Here is a 25,334-nt window from a genome sequence, read left to right on the forward strand (position 1 = left end):
AATGATGTCCTAGAGCACTGGGGCTGTTTGAGTCACTGTCACATATGAAAAACATTTCGAGTTCAATTCAACATTTATATATTTAACATCCACTTATTTATCAGACATTAATTCTAAATCAAACCATGTTTCCCATCTGTCTTAGCAAAAAACAAATAAACTTAAAATTTAAAAATGAGAACATTTTGATAAGTTTGTATGATAAATACTTGCACTTACAAAGGCAGAGACTTTGAAGAGAGTCATGATTTTAGAGAACATAAATAGAAGTTTCTCACAGTATTTAAAAGAAGACCAAAAATCTTATAATAGAGAATAAAATTTCATTATTCATGACAAAGAGCTAATTTACATATAATATCTATGTATATTTACTAAGGTGTGTGTGTGTGTTTACATAATAGCTATTCTATTTAAATCGGACCCCCTAAAGTTACATAACATTAGTTAGAACTTGCATATAAGAACTATACATAAAATCTTATTCTGAACTTTTAATTCATCAGAGTAGGAAATCAATTAATCTCATCAGTGATATCAGAGCATTCTTACCTTTAACAGAATCAGGTGAATGAACGGGTTTGGTGGATCTATACTGTGATGTGGAACCTATTGAATCTTCAGCCGAACTAGTTAAGAGTGAGTGAACTGGAGACTTCTTAGGAGAAGAATGGAATGAACGAGAAGCTGAATTCTTCACAGATGGACTTACTAAAATTTTGCAAGAACAAAAGTAATAGGATAGAATTAATTAAAAATAGTACACTACACCTCTCAAAAAGTCAAACTTTCATGAGGAAATGTTCCCAGTCATTGCGGGGGAGAGGAAAGAATGTTCTGGTAAATACCTAAGGCTTTGGGTTGGAACTGAAAGGGGATCTGCACTGAAATGGGCTATGTCTTAGAAATAAAGATGAACAGGAAGAAGACCTGCTCTTGGGGACCTGAAGTCCAGCTTAATTCCTGATTGGAATAAATTGAGCTGAGACTGCTGGTGTCCGTAGTGGTCTACCACAAGTGAGCATGAATGCTCCCCTGAGGAAGGTAATCTCATGGTAAGCCTCAAACCATCTGTACACTTTTTCATATGTCTGTCATACAACAAAAATAACCAGGCATATGAGAAAACAAAATGATGTGGTGGAAAACCAACTGAAAAAATATAGATATTAGATATAGATCCACAAGGTCTGGATCATGCAGGTATAGACTACCACAGATTCAAGCAGCATCATTCCCAAGAACCCCAAACAGGTTCTTCTCATATAAAGAAAATCAGAATTGGACATATCGATAAAAACTGCTGCAAAACAACAAGCCAAACCAAAGACAGAAACAATCTGAAAGTTGCCAGAAGGGCAAAACAAGGCAGATTGCATTTACATGAGCAATGATTAAATTTAGAGCCGTCTTCTTAGTAGAAACCATGGAAGCCAGAAAACAATGGAATATTTTCAAAGTGAAGGAAAAATGTCAACCCTAGAATTCTATATTCAGTAAAAAATACTCTTCAAAAATGAGCATAAAATAAAGACAGGCACAGAAAAACAGAAACTGAGAGAACATGTCACCAGCAGACTTACATTAAACATTAAAGGCATAAGTAAAATGACATAGATAGAAAGTAAAGTGTAAATATGTGGGTATATCTACATTAATATTAACCATATGAAACAATGCAAATAATCCATTGTGGTATTTACATTTATAATTAAATATGTGACAACAATTGTATGTAAATTGGAAGGATAGTGAATGGAGTCAACATGTTCTAAGGTATTCACGATGTATGAAAAAAGGTAAAAGCACTCATTTATATTAATCTAATAAGACAAGGATATATCCTGTATTCTCTTGCATAATCATTAAACAATAAAAACACAGAAGTAAACCAGAAAGAATTGCTTAACTTCAAATAGGTGTTCTTTTCTTCAAATATTAGTTCTTAAAAGTTCCTCACAAGTTAAAAATTACTTAAAAATTAAGAGTTTGTATTTATTTTAAGGATATTATGTTTAGATTTTTAGATATTCACATATATTGACATTCTTTTATAAAAGAAAATTTGGCAACTTATCTTTCTCCTATCTATTTCATCTCACATCTCAATTTTCCCTATTTATATTATTACCGGCCAGATTTATTGCTAAACTTTTGTTGTTTAACCATCTGTTCATGGTTTTGTTTTTTCTCTCATTTATTTTGTTCTCTTTCATAGAAAGACCAATTATGTGTTTGTTGTTTTGCCCTTGCCTCCCAAATCTAACATATTCTCTATAATTATTTTTCATCTTTCTTAGTTTTAAAAATTCTTTTTGGGTAAATTTCTCCAGAGGGTCCATCATGTCACTGACTATGATTTAAATCATGCCTAACCTAATTTTTATTTTTATAAATCTTTCCTTTGTAACATTTTTATTTTTATCTTTCATTTTTAGTCTTTCAGGTTACGCTAATTTGCTTTTCAACAGATTCTGTTATCTCTCAATCTCATCCTTGACCTCATTGTTTTTATAGAGAGCATATTGTCTATAAGTCTTTGGAAATTATATGGAGAACCATCTGCTTCAATTCTTTTCCTTTTCCTTTCATCCATTCTGTAAATATTTATTGAGCACCTGCTCTATATCAGGAAGGTTGTAAGTACCTGGGATATATCAGAGAACCAAACACTTAAAGACATCTGCCTTTTTGCATTCTGTCTATTAGGAGCTGACACACAATGAACAACACAAGTTAATAAGTTACATAGTATATTAAAAGGTAAATATAATTAGGGAAAAAAAAGGAAAATGGTAAAGGAAACTGGGAGTGTGGAAGAGTTACCGTTTTTAAGTAACAGTGTGAGAGTAAGTCTCACCAGGAAAGTGACACCTAAGCAAAGGCTTTAAATGAGGTGAGGGGGTTAGCAATGTGGAGGGAACAGTGGGTGTAAAGGCCCTGATATGGCGCTGCCTGGAATGTTCAAGGAACAATCTAAGGGTGGATGATCTAAGTGAAGAAAGGTGGCACAGTAGGAAACAAGACCAGAGGGTCAATGGGGACTTATAGGCAACTGTGACTATGTTAGCTTTTACTCTCGTGGAAATGAGGAACCCCTGAAGGGTTTTTAGAGGCCCTGTTTCTGTGTTTTCATCGAAAACTCACCTGTAGATGGGAATGTGAAGCAACTAGACGGATCTTCTAAGTCTCCTGTGTGTAACGTGACTGGCTCTCTGGAAGCACAAGAATGGCCATGAAAACATTCCATTTCACAAACACTGCACTGACTTTTATGGACAGAAGTAAGCTAATGCAAGCCAAAGTGATGGCTTAAAATACAAATCCAAGATGGCAGTCCTAACTCTAAACTACAGAAGTCCTAAAATACCTGATGAGGAAGATTCAAAACTGCATTATCTTTATGCATTCAGTGCCCATGAACATTTTGCATAATGGAAATGTAATAATGTATAATCTTGGTTAGAAAATTCATTTTTGTGTAATAATAGTTATAAAACCCAAATATTTCTCTCACGGATTGTAAGAGATGCACTCTTAATTACTTAATTAAAAATGCAAAAAAAAAAAAAAAACAAGACAAAAAAAGAAAAGAAACCTCTCTCAGCAATAGTAGTATCACTTTACAAAACTATCAGACTTATTTAAATCGGTAAGTTAAAATAAACCATATAGCTCGGTGGGTTAGATACCGATACGGGAATATGATGTCAGTAGTTTTCAAGGTGGTTCCCTTGGAGGGGGACTGTGAGGTCAACACAATTTTTATTATAATACTAAAATATTATTTGCTTTTTAATTCTCAGTCTTTCACAAGTATATAGTGGAGTTTCCCAGAGGCTCCATGATATCTGATATCACAACATATTAAATGCAGATGCAGATATGAGAATCCATTTTATTAAGTCATGCATTAAATTGCAAAACAAGCCCTTCTCAAAATAGCAAAATTATAGCTACTTTTCAAAATAAAATGTGTTATTGTGGTATTATGTAATGCACTTTATTTTTAAATGAGTAAATATCAAAATGTTTTAAATTTTAAAAATGCTTAAAATTAAATTTTATTTTCCGATACTTAAAATGGCAATAGAAATGACCCCTATAAACAAAAGCTCTTTGGAATCCTCAATGATATTTGTGAGTGTAAAGGGGTCCAGACCAAAAAGTTTGAGAATAGCTATATTAAAAGAAAACCCTGGGAAAAAAGGTTGTGGCTATTTTGTAGATAGTCTTAATTATCTGGGCAAAAAGTTTGTTCTTGCTACAGTAAACAATGGAGAATGTTTGAAGGTTTTGGGGCTGGGAGCAGATATAGTCTGAGGTGTGCTTTAGGCAGATCAATTTGAAATCGATGCATAGAAGTGACTAGGACATGCGAGAGATCAGAGATTTAAAAACCTCCACACAAAACACTGTAGAAGCCACCACAATAGTCCATAAGAAAGGTAAAAGGCCTGAAGCAGTGTGGCAGGCTGAATAATGGCTGCCAAATATATCTGTATCTGAATGCCAAGAACATTACCTTATAATGGCAATAGAGGCTTTGCAGATGTGATTACATCAAGGATCATGAGATGGGGAGACTATCCTGGATCATCTGAATGGTCCCTAAATACCATCACGAGTGTCTCCCTAAGATGGAAGTGAAGGAGATTTCACATAGAATAGAAGAGATGATATGACAGTCTCAGCAGAGAGAGATTTGAGGATGCTATGCTGTGAGCTGTGAAGATGGACTAAGGAGCCACAAGTCAGAATGCAAGGAAGGAAGCTCTAGAAGCTAGAAAAAGGAAATGGATTAACTCTATGAGCTTCTGGAGGGAGGGTAGCACTGACAACATCTTGACTTCAGCTTAATAAAACTGATTTAGGATGTCAGGACTCCAGAACTGTTATGAGATAAAAGTGTATTTGTTTTAAACCACTAATTTTGTTATAGCCACTACAGGAAATTTTATTGGTAATTTGAGGGGATGTGCAAGGAAAATGGATTTGAGAACTGATTTTAGAGTCAGAATTAATAAGATTGGGTGACTAGAGAAATGAGACAAGAAAGAAAGAAGAATCCAAGATAGTGCTAAGCTTTAAGCATAGGTGCCCTGGGAAGCAGTGGTGCCATTCTGTAAAACAGAAGAGTGAGATGGAGGGGAATGATTTTGTGGAACGATCATCTTTCTTTAGTTGGCCATTGTTTCATCTCTTGAAACATCCATATGGAAATGGGTAAAAGGGAGCTAGATGTTACGAAGCCTTCAATTGGAAATCCTCCCCAGGGCATAAGGTTGTTCATTAAATTATGATAACATAACAGAATAAGAAAAGTCAATTCTCCACAGAACTTCTGGGAGATGTGGCTCTTGGAATAATTCAAGCACTGATCTACATACCAGAGTTACTCATTTCTTTTTTAGTCTGTTCTGGGTTTATGGACTATATTGACTTAGCTTATATGGCTGCAGAAGTTTCTAGATTAAGAAATATTACTATTACTATTACTATAAGATGTTGACTAAAGAAAAGCTTTTGCAATTACAGTGAAATGTTGAGGTAAAACAGAATTATAATATTCTCATTCAAGTGTGTTTTAAAAATGGCCAATTTGCCATAGTATAGAGCATTCGAATGCATTTTTAATTTTCTAGTGTTATACTTTTCAGAGCTTCTATTAAATACTTAAAAATCTCTTTTTCCTATCTGAACACAGGAAGGGGCTAGGTCCTATCTTTCCTTACCATTCTCTCTTCTTCACAAACACATCACTGGTGAAGGAACCAAATTTTTCTAATCATTGAAAAAATGATAGCAAAGCTTTAATTCTCTCAGGGCAGCAAAGAGCCCCTCTGTGTCCCATGCCTAGGACTGGGCTCTTTCCTAATAGGTCTGACCAGCTACCCAAAGGCAGAACTCAGGAGGTGGTCACAGCCTGAGCTTAGAAGCCAGCCAGACCTAAGCTCAAATCTGACCCACTGTTTACAAGATGTATAACCCTGCAAGTTGCTTAAGCAATCTTGAGTCTTCATTTCTAACCTATACAGGGGGATAATAATGTATATTATAATACATTAATCTATGTCATAGATTAGATTAGATAAATAAGTCTAAAATGCCCAGAAAATAGAAAAATAAAAATATGTAGTAGGTAGCTGCAGATATTAGTATTATTAGTATATATATTATGCTATATATTATATGATAATATATATCATATAATAATATATATTATGTTATAGTATATAATTATATTATAGATCATAACATAATTATGTATATAGTATATAATATATACTGTAATATTATTATATATTAGGTACAATGTAGTGTTACATTACAGATGAGAAAAATCAAAACTCATTTCTTTTAGGTTAAGAGAAAGATATATTTAGAAAAATTCAAGTACACTGTATATTGATCAAGTAGCAGGGACAGTAAGAAAATATTTATAATACTATCTTAATTCATTCACTAACCAAATATTTACTGAATGGCTACTATGTGGCAGGCACTAGGCATGGTGTTGAAGATACAGCAATGAGTAAATCTCTGCCTAACTGGAATTTAGAGTAAAATTCATTTTCATATTCTTACGATATAAAAAGGATTGTGAAATCTCTATTTTTTTATAGGTAGTGAAAATAGAAAAGAAAAAGTAAGCTTCTTTTTCCAGGTAATCAGTCAGTAAACAGTTCTTGCAATTGTAAGCAACTTGAGGACAGGGCCCATGTCTGCCTTGCTCACTGTCATATTATTTTAAGGGCCTAGCACAGAGTATGACACATTATAGACAGCTAATGACCTGAATTAATGAACAGTGGTAAAAGGGATATTTTGAAAATCAGGGGCTGGTTAAGATCATTTCTTACCTGCTGAGAGTTTCACTTGATTTGCTCCCTTCTGTGGAGTCCCTTAAGGAGTTATTGCTTCTGTTGGTAGAAGGATGGGAGAAATTAAAGACTATACGATATTATTTTAACTTAATGATAAAACAAAATTGTTTCAACACTATTTTCAGACGAACACAGATTCAAAAGAGTTAGACCTGGGGCGCTGGCTCTTCCAGGTAGAAGAAATAGTATGGAGAAAAGCTTGAAGACAAAAAGAAATGAACTCCTTTTGGGAATCAGGAGAAGTCCATTTTGATTAGAGCATAACACAGGAGTAAAGCAGGCCGGTGGCAAGTTAGGGAGATTCTTCAACATCTACCTGAAGGACCATGTACTTAATGCAGCATACAGTGAGGAGCTATTGAAGATCTGTAAGCAACAGCCTGTGCGTCTTAAATGAATAACAAGTTAATATTAGCCTTTTTTCCTTTGTGGCTAAAGTCAGTTCTCAAAAGTTGCCTTTGTTTAGGGGTTATGGATTTCATTTCTTTAAGCTCTTTTTATAATTTCATTTTAAAATTCAGTGATTCAATTAAAATGGCAATAGAAATGACCTTATTGATGAAAAAAGATTGTTTTCAGTGAGGTTTTTAAAATCCTTTATTGAGGTTAGGGATCCGACATATAAAATTCTTGGAATAACTAGTTAGATTTAGAATCTCAGATTCTTACCTATGGTATATCTCTAATCTCAGGCTTGATTCAGTAATGCAATCTCTTCTTACTCCATCGTCCTTGTATAAGTATAACTCTCAGATAACGATCAAAGAACAATTTCTAGATTCCATGTATTTTTAGAATAACCAATTGCTCATATGTATTTAACTCTTCCTTAAGGAACAACAGTAGATTTTAGGCCTCCAAGTAAATTTTGCAAAGGGCTACTCCTGGAGTTCATCAACTCAGAAATGCTTTCCTGTTCCATGGACTCTTAAAAGCTTTAGACTGAGTTTAAACTTTGGTGACAAGGTAATTTGTAGCAGGGGTCTCCAACCCCTAGGCCACTAACTAGTAGCAGTCCATGGCCTGTTAGGAACCTGGCTACACAGCAGGAGGTGAGTGACAAGTTGGCAAGTGAAGCTCCATTTGTATTTGCAGCCACTCCCCAGTGCGAGCATCACTGCCTCAGCTCCACCTCAGATCATCAAGCATTAAATTCTCATAGGAGCACCATTCCCTGATGCCAAAAAGATTGGAGACCATTGATTTGTAGTAGAATTATAGCAAACTAATATAAACTCTATAAAGGCAGGGACAAAAAACATTCATGTTCAACGTAGTCTGCTATAGTTCAAGGCCATGATTGCTGAAGTGATAAAAATCTGATCAGGGAAGTTATGGCAATCTTGTAGAATGATTAGTGCTGGTCTCCAGGGGCTCTAACTTTTACTTCTGGCTTTGCTTCTTTGCTTCAGAGGAGGAAGCAACCTAGTCTCTGCCTAAGTTTATCCATTTGTTAAATGAGCTTAAAAATACTGCCTGGCCTTATAGAATTATGACAAAAATAAAAGTGCTCTGCATATATAAATAATTTTTGATGGAGTGGCCAATGGAATGTTTTTGATATGTTTCAGAATATGCAATGTTATGCTAGATAAGTGGGCTGTTATTAATATTTTACTATTACTGTTAATAATACTAATAAAGTTAGATAAATCCAGCTAATACTTCGCTACCTTGGGTTAATATATATCAACCAAACATCTTAAAAAACTGGAGATTATTTACATATAAATATTATTTCAGAAAGTATTACAATTAGGATTTGCCATATAACCAGGAAATGAATATTACAAAAATGGGTTGTTTTAATACTAACAACTAGTATACAATGAGTACTATAATACTGAAAATTCTTATACCATATTAAAATGTTTTAAAATAGTATTTGTAAAGAATATCAGGATCTCATTGATGTCTGTAGTTTTGTGTAAGGAAGGGCTAGTGAACTGGTTGAATACTTTTTGGATCTGACCTTTTATGAATTCGATATGTCATTGGCACGATTACCTCTAGAGAACCAAGGCCTTTCTCATTAGCTTACACCTGGAGAATTATGTAGTTCTCAGGGTTCTAGATTCAGCTCTACCATTGAACTATGTGGCTGTAGGCAAGTCACCCTTTTGAAACTTGTGTTTTACTCATTTGTAAAATGGGATAAATAAGTCCTGCCCCATCTTGTTTTAAACTGTCATTGTGATAACCAAGTAAGATAATGGATGTGAAATTTTGGGGGATGTGAAATATATTACTGCATGAATGTAACTTTGAGTGATGACTACTTTCTGAATAGAATAACTAACTGTATTATTTTCTCTTTCTGAATAGAATAACTAACTGTATTATTTTCTCTTGATGTCAAGTTGTTTTACTTTAAACTCCTTCAATTTCACATTGTTTTCCTGGTAATGTCAGTTACTCTTCAAAGTTATTTAAATATCAATCTCTCAGATTGTAACATATAGATAACTCAATGGAAAACCAGTGCTGAGAGAAGCTCTCTCATTCTGAAGTACACTTGGTCTTACACAGCCACATATGAGACTCCCAGAGATGGTGTTCTCCCATCTTCCTCAGTTTTGCCCAGAGGCACAGCTGGCTCCTCGTTGATCACACTTCTCAACTCCTGGAGAAGCTGTTTCAGGTCTCTTGTTGGATCTTCCTTCAATGTGTTAGCTTTCAGAGAGTGCTGAATTAAAACAATTTACAAAACAAAGATACCTTGTTTTTTTCGGACTTGTATGCTTTTTTCTATTATAAAATTAATTCAACTGGTAAATAAAACTTATGGAGAAGAAAGAGAAAAACAAAAATTACTACTGTGTAATCTTACTACACAGGGAAAATCAGTAATAACCAATCAATAGTCAACATAGTGCCATATCTAATTTAAAAATGTATGTATGTATATTTAATTTATAAATACATGTGGCTTATTTATACATATAGCCACATATATTTATAAATTAAAATATGGGAGAACTTCCAGTCAAGATGGCACAGTAACTAACTGCTGTGTAGTCTCTTCCTATGACCACATCAAAATTACTACTAAACTACAGAACAACCATCATTGAGAATCGCCTGAAGTCTAGCTGAACAAAAGTTCTATGACTAGGGATATACAGAAGAAGCCATGTAAAGACTGGTAGGGGAGATGAAGACGTGGAATGGGCTGGTATGACACCTACGTGTGACAGTTAAAATCAGGAGAGATATCTTGGCTGTGGAGGTCCCCCTGAGGAGTGAGGGATTCCAGCTCCACACCAGGCTCCCCAGCCCAGGGTTCCAGTGCCTGGAAAAGAAGTCCCCATAACTTCTGGCTGTGAAAACCAGCAAAGGCTGTGGCTGAGTGAGATCGAGGGCTACCAGAGTCCCAGGTGTTTCTCTTAACAGCCCACACACAGACTTACTCACTGATGGACTTTGAGCTCCAGCACTAAGGCAGCAGCTTGAAAGTTACCAGGGACTTATGAGAGTGGAACTAAATTGTCTGGCTTCAGGGAGGGGCAGTTTTCTACCCATAGAAGTACTGTAGAAGCCATTATTCTTTTGTTGAGTGCTCCCCCAACCCAGCCTGCAGAAGCAGGTGGGTGCCATATCTGAGTCTCCATCAAGACTGTTTGGCTAACATTGTTTGCCCTGCTGTGGTCATTCCCTGATACCCTGCCTCACCCAACTTGTGGGCCCACCCAAGCCACTTCCAGGGCCTTTCCATACAAATGGCCTGTCTTGGCTAATACTGAGGACTTTCCTAAAACCTCTCAAAGAGTCACAAACCCCAAATAAGCAGCATCTGGTCTCAGTGTGCCCCATACCTCTTGCTCTGCAGCCCTAAGCCTGGCACTAGTGGCAGCCAGCCTCAGTTTGCAGCTGAGCTGCCTCTTGGCACCTAAAGCCCAGCACAAGTGGCAACCATCTGCCACTTGGCCTGCACCAGAGCCCCTCCACCAAGAGGCTCCAGAACCAACACACCTGGTGGCCAGCTTCAAACCACACCAGAGCACCACTCAACCACCTACAAAATCAACACACCCAAAGAATAGACTTGGTAGGCACCAGAGCCCTGCTAAAGTGAATTCTGCTAGGTTTATTGGGGTGATCAATTTGTAAGTTATATAAATGTCTAATTACTTTGTACACCTGAAACTACTATTGTATGTCAACTGTAATTGAAAAATAAAAAATTATTTAAAAAAAATTAGAGTATGCATGCACACAGAATCAAACTATACACATCTATCTTTAAAACTTTTTTTTTAAATTTAACAACATAGTATGAACATCATACCATGTGATTAAATATTTATGACTACATCCAAGAAAAATAATTTCAATACTTTGTTTGGGCTAAACTAATTTTATAAAGCTACAGAGCTTTAGAAGTAAAGAACTCTTTGGAGATGAGTTAATCCACTCCTTACATTTTACTAATGAGGAAAGAGACATCTGGTATTTTTAAACTGTATTAGTAGATATTTGAGAATAGTATAAAAGATTTTGAGATATATAGTATTCCTCAATGAATATATATATAATTAATAAAAAGTATAAATGTTCCTAACAGGCTCCTCAAGAGGGGAAATCAAATGATAGTCAGAAATTGCTCTGGTGAGCAAGTGGACTTAGAGAATATTCATGGCTAGAGAGTCTTCCGGCATCATTAAGCTATTTTGCCACAGATGTCTATCCCAATGTAAAGTTATATTTGCTACACAGATTGGCTGCTGAGGGATAAACACTGCAAGATTTTTGTTCTTTGGGCTTTACTTTCCTAGGATCCATGCTACTGGTATAACCTCATTCTTTTCCTCTTCCTATTCCCCAATGACAAAGCACATATAATATTCAGCTGAAGATGTCAAGAGTTCTGACTAACTGGATGTGTGGTAAATATAGTCTTCCCAGGTTATTGATGGTCACTTTACCTGAAAACTGTTATGAATTCAGAGTTTCATAAATTAGACTTCATTAAATTACTAAATTTGACTCCATTAATTTAAAATATATAAAGATGTGAACAATTTTTAAAATAAATTTTATTTTTTAGAGCAGTTTCAAGTTCATGGAAACACTGAGTGAAATGTACAGAGATTTCTTAAATATACTCTGATCCTTCACATGCCGAACCAGTTTCTTAATCATGAAAAAATGCATTTGTCTCTAAGCAGATGATCCAATTTTACCAAACACTGCAATGTCTTGTCCTAGCCCTGGTGGACTCAATACTTAATGTGGAATGAAACTTCAAAAACTTTATAAAGAAAACTTTATCCTATCTTCAGTCACCTCAGTTCTAACCTTGAAATATCAGCGTAACACCTGGACCTTCATATATTCTGCCCACGGTAAAGTTTATTTAATAAGCTTTGGCAATTGTTAAGATTTTGAAGCACTTGACATTTATTTTAACTGATCAGGATAATAACCTATAAACATATAAATATACTTTCCCCATCCCCTGGGATCATGGTACTCAGTTTCTTTGTGAGTAACTAAACATAAAAGATTGAAAAGCATTTAATTCTAACATTCACTTAACAATTAACCATAATCAGCCCTATGACATTCTTTTACTGTGACTTTGTCCTAATACTGTTAAAACTTTAGAAGTGCGTATTACTTTTCCAATTAAAATCTAAGATCCACTGAGGCAAGGAGTTGGTTTAATCACTACTGTCTTTATATTCTTCATTACAAATAACCCATATTTTGCTTGTGTATAAAATCACAAAAATATCAAGGTTGGAGGGGTCTTGAAGATCATTTGATTCTAGTCCAATCTCCAATCAGAGGTGGTGATGCATTTTCTCTACGGCTTCCCAGCAATATACTTATCTGGCCTGCTTGATCACTAAAAGCCAAGAAAGGTAGTTTAATTTTTATACAGCTTTAATCCTTTGAAATATAGGCTCATTAAATGGAATCTCCTCCATACAATTTCCATCCCTGGTCATCATTTTACCCCTTAGGATCATAGGGAACAAATCTAACCCAATAACCCTTTAAAAATGGAGATTTATTTTATCACTCCAACCTCCCTCTCCCCCATCTCCACTTTCTAATGCACACTCAGGCTAAATTCTCTCCTTTTATCTACTCTTTCATATGGCATAGGCTTACAATTTCTCACCAGCCTGGTTGTGCTTCTTCTGACAGAGTGAAAAACTGTCCCTTTCATGGACCTGGTCTCTATCCTTAAAACCTATTTTTGGCTGCCACATAATAATGCTGACAAGGACTGAGCAGAGGCAGTCAGCTGAGGCTCCCTAGGACTTTTCCACATGTTATTGATAAGCCACATCTTCCCTGTCCTGTATCTGATATTTCTGTGTATTTAGTACCAAGTTTAAGGCTCTTTTTACACCAATCAAACTTTCTCTTCATACACTGAGAGCTCATCATTCCAGGCTATCAAGATAAATGAATTATAGCACCATTTATCTAGTGCTTGTCATGTACCAGGCATTCTATATGTTATCCCAATTAAACATTAATCTTTAAACCATCCAATAAGGTATAAATCATCATTTCCATTTTAGAAATGTTAAAACTGAGGCACAGAGAGGTTAAATAATTTGCTCAAAATTGCGCAAGGGGTAAATGGCAAAGCTGGGATAATGAGTGTACTATATATAACATGTCCAAATTTAGCATCACAGAATCACAAAATTACAGAATGTGAGTGAGGATTAAATAATATAATTGAGCACCTGACCACAACAGACTTATAGTATGGCTGAAACTAATTCACGAATCATATGAGGGCAATTACCCCAAACTCTGAAGCATTAAGCAAAGATTGATTTATAAATCTAATGCATCTCACGAAGTTTTAAAACTACTAAGGAGATATTGATACAAATGCCAGTACCATTTCCTAACCCATTCTTGAGGTGATAGAGATAAGACAGGCTGTGTGGTACAGTGGGAAATAACACAGGCTTTTAAATCATGGCCACTACCTTTCTCTAGCTATGTGGTCTAAGGCAGGTCACCTTCCACGCTCCAACAAACTTTGCAAGGCATCTATCATGTGCCAAACACAGTTAGAAACTAAAGTAAAATGACAAATATAACCAGTCCCTGCCTGCAGAGACCATACAGAGTAATATAGGAGGCAAATACATAAATTTCACTAACAGATAATTTCACTACAAGTAAAATGCTTCTTTTAATCTATATTTCTTTATCTATAAAAATGGGGAAAATAACTCTTACTTATCAAGGATCTATAAAAAATGAGAAGTACTCGATGTGTGTAGAATATTCAAAAAAGGCTGGTTTCCATCTCTCTTTCCCCTTAGTATATAAACATATAAAGTATTTTGTTTCATATTTACTGATATAGTAGCACCAGAGGTAATATGACTTGAAGTAAAATGTGTCAGTACCAAGGTAGAGCCACTAACAAAAAGTTATCAGAGTTAATTGTATATCCTAGCTACTATGCTCCCTTTGACATAAATAGAAATATTATCTTTCTTTTTCCTTTTTCTTTTTTTTTTAAGCTGTAGGGGAAAAAATTGCATGGACACAGGCAGAAACTTCTCTCTTCTTTGTTTCCAAATAGTTTTTAGAACAATTTCTTGTAAGAGAGGAGAATGTATAACATCTTACTTTTTTCTCTGGAGCTCTGCTATATAGGAAGGAAAGCATTTACCTTCATGTTTTTACAGAATGGCTTCAACACTGACACTCAAATAAAGGCAATACAGTTGCTCTAAAATTGAATCTACCATGAGCCTGGAAGAAAATTCTTTCTGTCTTTGTTTTCCCAGTAAGGTAAGTATAAGTGAGCCATGTGAGGAAATATTAAGAACAGAATAAAATGGGTTCAGATTGGTGGTTGCCAGAGGTAGGGGCAGAGGGTAGGAGAAATGGGTGAAAGGGGTCAAGAGGTACAAACATCCAGTTATAAAATAAATAAGTACTGGGGATGTAATGTATAGTATGATGACTACAGTTAATACTGTATTGTATATTTGAAAGTTGCTAAGAGAGGAGGATCTTAAATGTTTTCATCACAAGAAAAAAATATTTTTGTAACTAAGGTGATGAATGTTAACTAGATATTGTAGTGATCATTTTGCAATGTATACTAATATTGAATCATTATGTTGTACACCTGAAGCTGATATGTTGTCAATTATACCTCAATTAAAAAATTAAAAATGTAATACCATTCACATTAGTACCAAAAATACAAAATACTTAGGTATAAATCTAATAAAATATGTATAAGATAGACATGAGTAACATTACAAAATTCTGATTTAAGAAATTAAAGATCTAAATTAATGGAAAGATATTCCATATCTATGGATAAGAAGACTCAATATTATTAAGTAGTCAGTTCTTCCCAACCTGATACATGAATTCAATGCAATCCCAATCAAAATCCCAGTAATTTTTTTATTTTCTGGATATTAACAAATTAATTCTAAAGTTTATGGAAAGGCAAAAAACCTGAATGGCTAACAAAATATTAAAGGAGAAAGAAGTTGGAGAACTGACACTACCCAAGTTCAAGGCTTACCACAATAAGACAATGTGGTCCTGGTAAAAGAATAGACAAATACATTAATGGACGAGAATAAAATAAGGAGTCCAGAAACAGTCCCCTACAAATACAGTTAGCTGATCTTTGGCAAAGGAGCAAAAGCATTTCAATGGAGAAAAGGGCAGTGTTTTCAACAAATGGTACTGGAACAAGTGGACATCTACCACATGCAAAAAAAAATGAACCTAGACGCAGACCTTCCTTACATCTTTCATAAAAATTAACTCAAAATGGAACACAGACCTAAATGTAAAACACAAAACTATATAACTCTTAGAAGATAACATAGAAGCATATCTAGTTGACCGTAGGTTTAGTGATGACTTCTTAGAAATGACACCATAAGCAGGATCCATGAAAGAAAAAATCATTAAGCTGGACTATATTAAACTTCGGAACTTTTTTCTGCAAAAAGATGTTGCTAAAGAAATGAAAAGACAAGCCACAGACTGGGAGAAAATCTTTTCAAAACACTTATCTGATAAAGGATAGGTATACAAAATATATCGGAAAAAAAAAAACAACTCTTAAAATTCAACAATAAAAAAACAACCCAATTTTAAAAACAGGCAAAAGTTTGTAACAGACATCTCACCATAGAAGACATACAAATGGCAAATAAGCATATGAAAATATGCTCAACATCATGTCATTAAAGAACTGCAAATTAAAACAACAATAAATTACTCCTATTAGAATGGCTAAAATCCAAACAGTGACAACACCAAATACTGGCAAGGATATGGAGCAGCAGGAAGTCTCATTCATTGCTGGTAAGACTGCAAAATAATACAGCCAATTTGGAAGACAGTTTGGCAGTTTTTATAAAACTAAACATGCTCTTAATATACAATCCAGCAGTCATGCTCTTTAGTATTCACCTAACAAAATTGAAAACTTATGCCCAAAAACCTGCACACAAAAACCTGCACACAATGTTTATAAGCAGCTTTACTCGTAATTGCCAAAACTTGGAAGTAATCAAGATGTATTTTGGTAGGTGAATGGATAAATAAGCTGTGGTACATCCATACCTTGGAATATAATTGAGTGATAAAAAAAAAATAATAAGCTATTAAGGCATAGAAAGACATGAAGGAATCTTGCAAACATATTGCTAAGTGAAAGAAGCCAATCTGAAAAGACTACATACTATATGATTCCAATCATATAACATTCTGGAAAAGGCAAAACTATGGAAACAGTAAAAAAAAAAATCACTAGTTGCCAGGGGTTCAGGGTAAAGGAGAAAGGAATGAATAGGAGAAGCACAGCGCACTTTTAGGGCTGTGAAACTATTCTGTATGAAACTGTAATGGTGGACACATGTCATTATACATTTGTTAAAATCCATACAGTGCACAACACAAAGAGTGACCCCCAGTGTAACCTGTAGACTTCAGTTAACAATGTATTCATACTGGCTCATCAGTTCTAACGAATGTACCACACTGATGCAAGATGTTAATGATAAAGGAAACTGAGGGTGGGGGGAGCAGGGCAAAGGGAATCTACAGGAGCTCTCATATTTTTGGCTCAATTTTCTTGTAAACTAAAACTGCTTTAAAAAATAATATAGTCTATCAATTTAAAAAGAAAAAAAGAAAACTGTGGGCTTTGGAAACAAAAACAACAACAAAAAGTCATATCAATTTATGTTTATCAGCAGAGTACGATATTAGAGTACCCATCATGCCACACCCTTCCCATTACATTTCACCATTTTAAATGCAAAACAGGTAGTTTGTTTTTGCTTTAATATGTAGTTTTTTTATTTGTTTATAAATGAGTTGGAACATTTTTCATGTTTATTGGCTATATGTATTTCTTATTTGTTAATTTTGTATCCGCATCTTTTGTATTACTTTCAGAGTATATACTATCTTCACTTGGGTATGTAAAAATTCTATATACTGTAGACATTAACCCTTTATTTAATGGAAATATTTTTCTAGTTTGTGATTTCCTTTTAATTTTGTTTATGGTGGTTTTGTGATTTAAATTTTAATTAGTCAAAATTATTAATCTTTCCTTTTAATGTTTGTAAATCTTATAATACTTTTATTGAGTCATTTTTAATACTTTACTGTTTAATTCAAAATACAGAACATATTTTTGCTTTATTACAAGCAAAATACACTTGTTAAAATTAGAAAATATCTAGAAAATGAGCAATTCTAAGACATTCTTTACATATGACTCTTGTCTGGTAAAAAAAATAACTAAGCATAAGCTCTTCCTGAAGTTACTGGAGCCCATAAATGGATCTTCCTCTGTCCCACTCCAATCCTTTGACCCCCTAAGATACACATTAAGGCTATTTCTAGAGGACATACATTTGCAAGTTAAAAATTCTACAAGCTTTAGGTTTAGAGGGAAGAATATAAGCTTATACTGTTGTTGTGAAACTTAAGGTTTATTTTGTGATTTGATTAGTTTCCTACTATATTTTGACTCCGAAATCATTTTATGTTAGATTTGTTTCCAAAATAACTCCTAAATTACGTCTCTCATGGACCTCCATTTTCTCCAAATACTGTTCTCTCCGATAGCCTTGAGTCTATTACAGGCAAACTTATGAATTTTGATGTCTAGAGAGAATGTGTGCTTCTCAACAGATCCTATGTCCATTCTCCCAAGATAGAAGATAAATGTAAAAGCTAAAAATAAAAGCTTAATCTCATTCAGTTTGAATTAGACTATTCTATTTTGAGAATGTCTGACCAAATCCATCTCTTTATACTTGTAGTCCAGTTAGAATAGTATAATAAAAATGGAATATAAGTATACTATTTAGAATGTATATATATTATTTATACTGTATATTAGGAATGAGCAAGTAGGAAACAAGACAAAAGTTATGAGTCACTAAAATCTTGTCCATATCATAAGTAATTTAGTGACAAAGATCAAGCACAGCTACTACAAATTATAGTGCTTGTGTACAGAATCTGATATAGAAATAAATTATATTTCCTGGAAATCTTCTATTTTTATATGTTAAAATAGTTTTTATCTGAAACATTAATCTATAAACACTTTGATGTCAAGCTACCAATTACTGTGTGTATCTGTTTGTATATACACACATTATACATACAAACATATCTAGGTGTTTGAAGTTAGACCAAATCACATAATATAAGTTTTCTGGTTCTCCTCTTTTCTTATCTATAACACAGGGGAATCAATTGGATAATTTCAAATGCCGTTGAGCCTCATTCACAAAGATCTAAATACGGTATTAGTTCAGGTATAGTATCTATTTACATCATCAATTATTTAAATTATTTTTTATAAACAGTATTCAGCAGTTAGTGTAGATAAGTAGTTACAGTATAACGATTAAGAATACAGGCTCTAGACTCAGGCTGTCTCGGTTAAGTCTTGGCACATCTGTGAATTTGGTGTGTGAACTCTTTGTAAGTCACTTAGCTTCCCCAAGCCTCAGTTTCTTCATCTGTAAAGTAGATATAATAACAGCACTTACTCATGTGGGTAATTGTTGGGAATAAATTAGATAATCTACAGAAAGCACTCTGCACAGTGGCTGGTGTTCAGTAAATCTCAGCTATTAGAATCATGGAATGAGAAGACTAAAATAAAACAAGATAAATGAAGGAACAATGCAGAACAAACAGGGCAAACGGTAATAAACATAAATTTTGCATTTATTTCTGCTCTAAAGCCCCACTAAAATGACACTAAAGGGATTAACAAGGACAAAAAGGAAAGGATACATTAGATAACAACATTTTGAGAGACAGAAAGCAAATGGATAATTCATAACTGACTTAGCAGAACAAAGCAAGCTAAAATTTAAAGTATCTGCACAGAAGAAGCTAACAGGAAGCAAGCTGCTCTGCATTGCAGTGTTCCAGAAAGGCTGAGAACTTGGAGACCTCATGTATTTCTGAAGGCCGAGATAAGAGACAGGGCAGCAAAATAGTAAAAGTCTGTGAAAGAAACTGTAAGAATCCCAAATTTTTTCCTCAGTAGTCAAGTAATCACCCATTCTTTTCCCCTAAGTGAATTTAGAGGCTTAATCTCTGGATGAGGTTGAACCAAAGGACTTCAGGCTCCAAATGGTATCTGGCATAGCAGGAGTAAGGCTATAAACTGAAAAGTATGAGTATTTAGTGAGACTGAAGAGATAGATACCCCAGACTCCCTGCCCCGCTCACCTCTCAGTACACTAGCAGATGGATTTGTATCTACAAGTTGGTAGTACGAGAATCCCTCTTTAGGGGAATTGATAGGACCAAGAAAATAGACCTATAAGATAATTTTTAGGTCCCTCAATAAAAAAGTAATACTTAATACCACTTATCAGTTGACAAATTCCGTCAACTTTACAATCAGCTTTTAGGTCCTCAATCTTAAATATGAATGGACAGCCAATGATCACCAAACATTGAAGAAAAGTCTCTAACATGACAGACAGACATCAAAACAAACAGAAAAACTCAATTTGAAGAAACATCAATAGTTCAAGTGACAGAAGGAATTATTGAAAGACCGAAGTTAATATTCTTAAATAGAAATGAGACAGTATCACATCCGTGAAATAACATAAAACCGTATAAAGAGAAGATAAAGAATAAACAAAGAGCTCCTGGAAATTAAATTAAATATATATAAGATATTAGAAAAAAAAATTCAACAGATGTTTGGAAGACAGAATTAAGGAAATTTCCCAAAAGGTGAGAAAAAGAGATGAGGAAATGGAAAATGAAATTCAAAATTAAAGAAGATTAGAGAATCAAGCCAGGAAGTCTAATAGGTGACCAATAGGAATTCTAGATAGAGAACTGAGAAAATGAAGGAAGAAAATGATCAAACAATAAGAACCCACTAAATACCCAACGCAATGAAGAGAAAAAGACCCTTAAATCCCAGAAGAGATCATCTAAAATAAATGTCAGGGATAAAGAAAAAACCTTAAGAGTTAAAAAACAAAAAACAGTTCATATACAAAGGATCTGGAATCAAAATGGCACAATAGCAACAAAATTTTGACCACCAATTATATGTAAGTGAAGAATAAGAGTATTTTCCGACATTCAAGGTTTTAAAAGACTTAAAGAATGAAATGCACCCTTTCACAGGAAGCCACTGCATTACATACTCCCTCAAAAGAAAGAAAGAAGTCAAGAAGTAAATTAAACCTAAAAAACAGAAAAAAAGAAGAAGGAAATTCCCCAGATTTTGGTAGAAAGAAAATCTAAGGAGATGACCATATAGCCATCCTAGAGAGCAACCAATCCAGATGAGAACAGGAATATGGAGGGTTCTAAAAGACATTTATATATATGAATATATAAACAAATAAAGAAACTGATAAAATATCTAATTACTTTGCTTGTACTAAAAGAAATTTATAGCATTTTTTTTCGGAGAAATTTTAAGGGATAATTCTAGATATCTAAAAAGCTAAACAAAGTAAAACAAAAGAATTATTAAATCTAAGGGCAAAAAGGAAAAGTAGTCACAGTTCATTGTACTGTTCAGCTAGAAAACAATATTTACATAGTCATAATAATTTGAACACTTACTGTGGCTTAACCAAAATTCCTGATATGATTACATAGGGGGGTTATACAGGGAAAAGAAATGTGTTTATGTGTGCATGGGTGTGTGTGAAGTTAAAAGAGAACTAAAATTTTTCATGCTATAGTAGAAGTTTATAGATAATATCTCAAATTGTATGAGCAAGGAATGAAAGCACAGAAGTCCTTTTTCCAGTAAAGGTAAATGAACACTTCTATTCAGAATTTACTAGAAAAATACACGAAAGATATTCTTTAAGTTTGCTGACAACATTAGAGAACTACCAAGACTATAAAGAATTATGGGGCCAGATGTGAAACAAAAGAAAATCCAGAGAGGGGAGGCATTTGGGGCCATTTTCTCTAGAAGCATTTGCCAATTCTAAAAGCAGCAGCTGAGAGGCTAAGAAGGGAAGATGAGTTTTCAGCAGAATCAAGGAGCCAGAAGAATAAAAACTTGAACTATATTAAAGAGGTAGAAGATAACTGGTAAACCTCAGGCTATGAGCCTGAATCGCCTCAATCCCCAAGTGAATTTAGGTGATGTGGGGTTTTCAGTGCCCTTAACTTACCTATCAGACAGAAGCAAATGTAAATTTTCTATGAAGAAAAAACTATATCATCTAGAACCCCAAATTACCTCTGGAATTTTTCATATTCAATGTCCAGAACTTAATTGTTTAAAAAGGAAGCAAACAATTAAAAAATGGGCAAAAGACTTTAACAGACACCTCACCAAAAGAAGGTATATAAATAGTAAATAAGCATATGAAAAGATGTTTCACAGCATACGTCATCAGGAAATGCAAATTAAAACAATGAGATACTATTGTGCTCTTTTCAGAATGGCAAAAATCTAGAATAGTGACATCATCAAATGCTCGCAACAATGTAGAGTAACAGGAACTCTTATTCTTTGCTGGTGGGAATGTAAAAATGGTACAACTTTGCAAAACAGTTTGTCAGTTTCTTACAAAACTAAATATATTCCAACCATATGATCCAGCAATCATGCTCCTAGGTATTTATCTAACAGAGTGGAAAACTTATATCCATACAAGAACCTGAACATGAATATTTATAACAGCTTTACTGATAATTATCAAAACTTGGAAGCAATCAAGCCATCCTTTAGTAGGTGAATGGATAAACAAACTCATTCATCCAGACAATGAAATATTATTCAGCACTAAAAAGAAATGAGTTATCAAGCCATGAAAAGACATAGAAGAACCTTAAACGTATATTGCTAAGTGAAGGAAGCCAATCTGAAAAGGCTACCTTCTGTTTGATTCCAACTTATGACATTCTGGAAAAGGCAAAACCATGGAGACAATAAAAAGATCAGTGGTTAGCAGGTGTTGGGAGTGGGTGGGAGGGATGAATAGGAAGAACACAGAGGATTTATAGAGCAGTGAAAATACTCTGTATAATATTATAATAATGAACATGTGTCATTATATATTTGTTCAAACCCAGAGAATGTACAATACCAAGAGTGAACCCCAAGGTAAACTATGGACTTTGAGTGATTATGTGTTAATGTAGGTCTATCCTTGGTAACAAGTGTACCATTTCAGTGAGTGATGCTGATAATGGGGGAGGTTGTGCATGTGAAGGGGAAAGGAAGTATTAAAAAAAAGAAGAAAGCAAAGAGACCAGACAATGACATGACCAAAAACCAAGAGAAGCAATCAATGGTCATAGGCCCACAGAGGATTCAGATAGCAAAGTTACCATACACCAATTTAGAAAGTAATGTTACTTAACAGTACCAGTCCCAGAAGGAAACGAGAATGGGGCAGAAAAAATAATTGAGAATGGATAAAAATTTTCTAAAATCAATTAAAGAGATCAATCCACACATCCAGGAGGCTCAGTGAAGCCCAAGAAAGATAAATACAAAGAAGACTACACCGAGGCAAACTGCTATAAACCAGAACAAAGAAAATCTTACAAGTGATCAGAGAAAAAAATTACCTCTGAAAGAGTAACAATAAGACTTAAAACTGATTTACCAGTAGAAACAATGAAAACCTGAACACCATGTTCTACAATGAATTCATTCACCTATTAGATGAATATATATTAAATATCTACTGTATGTTAGACACTGTTCTAGGTACTTGGAATATACACATCAATAAACAAAACAAAGAATGTATTCTACTTTATGTAAAATTATATACTAAACATTTTAAGAGAAGAAATTAGTTGTACAAAGCATGCTCGCTCGTTTATTTAGAAAATATAGTTCATTTCTGCTTTTAGAATTTTTATTTAAATTTTCAATTTAGTAGACTTATGACTGGTACTTTTTCAGTGATGGATGAGAGTCTTTATATGCAAGTAGTCTATATATTAAGCAGGTAGGCAAAATCTACCATCCTGGTTTTAGGACAATAAAAAGATATGGAATTTCAGAGCTGATCTTTCTAGATGACCCTATAGATCATCTAGTCCAGACTCCTCATTAGGAATGACAAGAGCAGGGCATGATATAGTTAACTGGCTTTCCAACGTCACACAAAGTAGTGAGAGGCACATCTTGGGTACCACTGACTCTTGGTCAAATGTTCATTCTTACTGTTGTTTGCTGTTTGGTTTGGGGTTATTTGGGGAGGGGAATTTAAATTATTTTTTATCAATGTAACATGTACACAGTTTTAAAGATAAAATGATTTTACAGCACTTAAACCAAAAAGCAGCAGTCTCTTGCCCTTCCTCTGCCTACCTCCAAGTTTGGTCTCCAGAGAGACTAACTTCTAATATTGTTCTATTGTTTGACAGAATGTTCTATTATTTGTTATGTGATAATTTTTTTCAGTGCACACAACTTAAGTGTGTGAGAAGAGTTAATTTCTATTTTTAGTCATTTCACAGTAAATATTTCTCATTTAAACGGCACAGGTGGAATAACTAGTAGGTCACTGGTGGTCCTGTTGTTATACATGTATTAGGACTGTTAGTTAAATTGATTTTATGTATGATTTATGAAGTAAGTCTCATTTCTTCAGAGTTGTAGCTGAATACTGGTTGAAGGGGATTAGTGCTTCCATAAATATGTATTTTCGGAAGAGACAAAGCCTGACTTTTACGTTGCACATATTTTTCTTCCTAAGCTTTAAAAGTGTGAAAGCTTAAACTAAAAATTTCCAAAGTCTCTAATGTTTTAACCAAAGGGGATAAAAACATTTTCTGATTATAAATGTGTTCACATATAGTTCATGAAGAAACAATATACAGCAAATCATTTTCATCTTGGTAGAGTATTAAATATATCACTAATTTGCCTTTGGCGTTTGAAGTGATGCTTATTTTAGCCATCTCAATATTTGCTTTGTAATCTGGAAATGCTTATGATGGGAAGAACTGAACATAAGGTTATTAATTTCTTTAACAATTATTGTTAACATTAATCCCACTGAATATTTCATGTTTGTTTTCCTCAGAGAAAATACCAAATGGTGAAGAAAGTATTTTCATTCATCTGGTCTATATAAATCTAAAATCTAGTAATTAAATATGTCATAACTATTGATATGTTTTTTAAATGAAATTCTTCTCAATTTAAAATCATTTATATATTTTGTCATTTGAATCATAGATTGTAGGACTAGTTTCTTACATGAGACAGGAAGCTGGCAGTAGACTGGGAAGATGGTATGTTAGAGTGAGAATGGGCAGCAGAAGGCTGTAGAAGGCGTGGTTTCACAGAAGAATTTGAGGTGTATCCGGGGCCCTGAAGTTCCTGGAAAACAATATGACAATGTGAGCAAAAGAACTGTCAACCTACAATTACAATTATGAAATCAAAATGTATTTTTGCAAACATAACTTCAATCTTATCTGCTGAACTTCTACAAAGTTATAAACCAAAGTACTAAGCAAGATGATTCTGGGTATCTAAGTTACCCTTTGAGGACTAAGCATGTGCTTAGAAAGATGCCTTCATACTTCTGATTGATAAGGCAATCTCCATGAAAATCCCAATGACATTTTAAAATTAAATTTATTAGGGTGACATTAGTTAATAAAATTATATAGGTTTTAAGTGTACAATTCTGTAATGCATCATCTGTATATTGCATTGTGTGTTTACAACCCAAAGTCAAATCTCCTCGGTTACCATATATTTGACCCCCTTTACCCTTATTTACCTCCCCTCCTCCCCATTTCCCTCTGGTAATCACTAAACTGTTGTCTGCGTCTATGAGTTTTTGTTTCTTTATCTTGTTAGTTTGTTGCTTTATTTTTTAAATAAACAGAACAAAAAAATCAGATTTGTATGGAACCACAAAAGACCCAAATAGCCAAAGCAATCTTGAGAAAAAAGAA

The 25,334-nt window shown here is 34.2% G+C and overlaps 1 protein-coding gene across 9 annotated transcripts in view; it reads right to left on the reverse strand.

The window, feature by feature from the left end:
- Window positions 1-25,334, reverse strand: part of CCDC158 (coiled-coil domain containing 158) — a 73,695-nt gene that overhangs the window by 2,293 nt on the left and 46,068 nt on the right. For 8 of the 9 annotated variants that reach the window (XM_039845504.1, XM_039845503.1, XM_039845501.1 and 5 more), the window contains 5 exons: window positions 24,625-24,747; window positions 9,413-9,573; window positions 6,864-6,923; window positions 3,148-3,215; window positions 553-711 (listed from right to left, as the gene is read on the reverse strand). In XM_039845504.1, coding sequence (XP_039701438.1) covers window positions 553-711; window positions 3,148-3,215; window positions 6,864-6,923; window positions 9,413-9,573; window positions 24,625-24,747 — 571 coding nt within the window. Of the gene's footprint in view, window positions 1-552; window positions 712-3,147; window positions 3,216-4,525; window positions 4,636-6,863; window positions 6,924-9,412; window positions 9,574-24,624; window positions 24,748-25,334 lie in introns of those variants that run through there. The other variant, XR_005649172.1, reaches the window with a different exon arrangement.

Source organism: Pteropus medius, unplaced genomic scaffold (assembly GCF_902729225.1).
Source record: "Pteropus medius unplaced genomic scaffold, Ma_sr-lr_union100, whole genome shotgun sequence".
Taxonomy (NCBI): Eukaryota; Metazoa; Chordata; class Mammalia; order Chiroptera; family Pteropodidae; genus Pteropus; species Pteropus medius.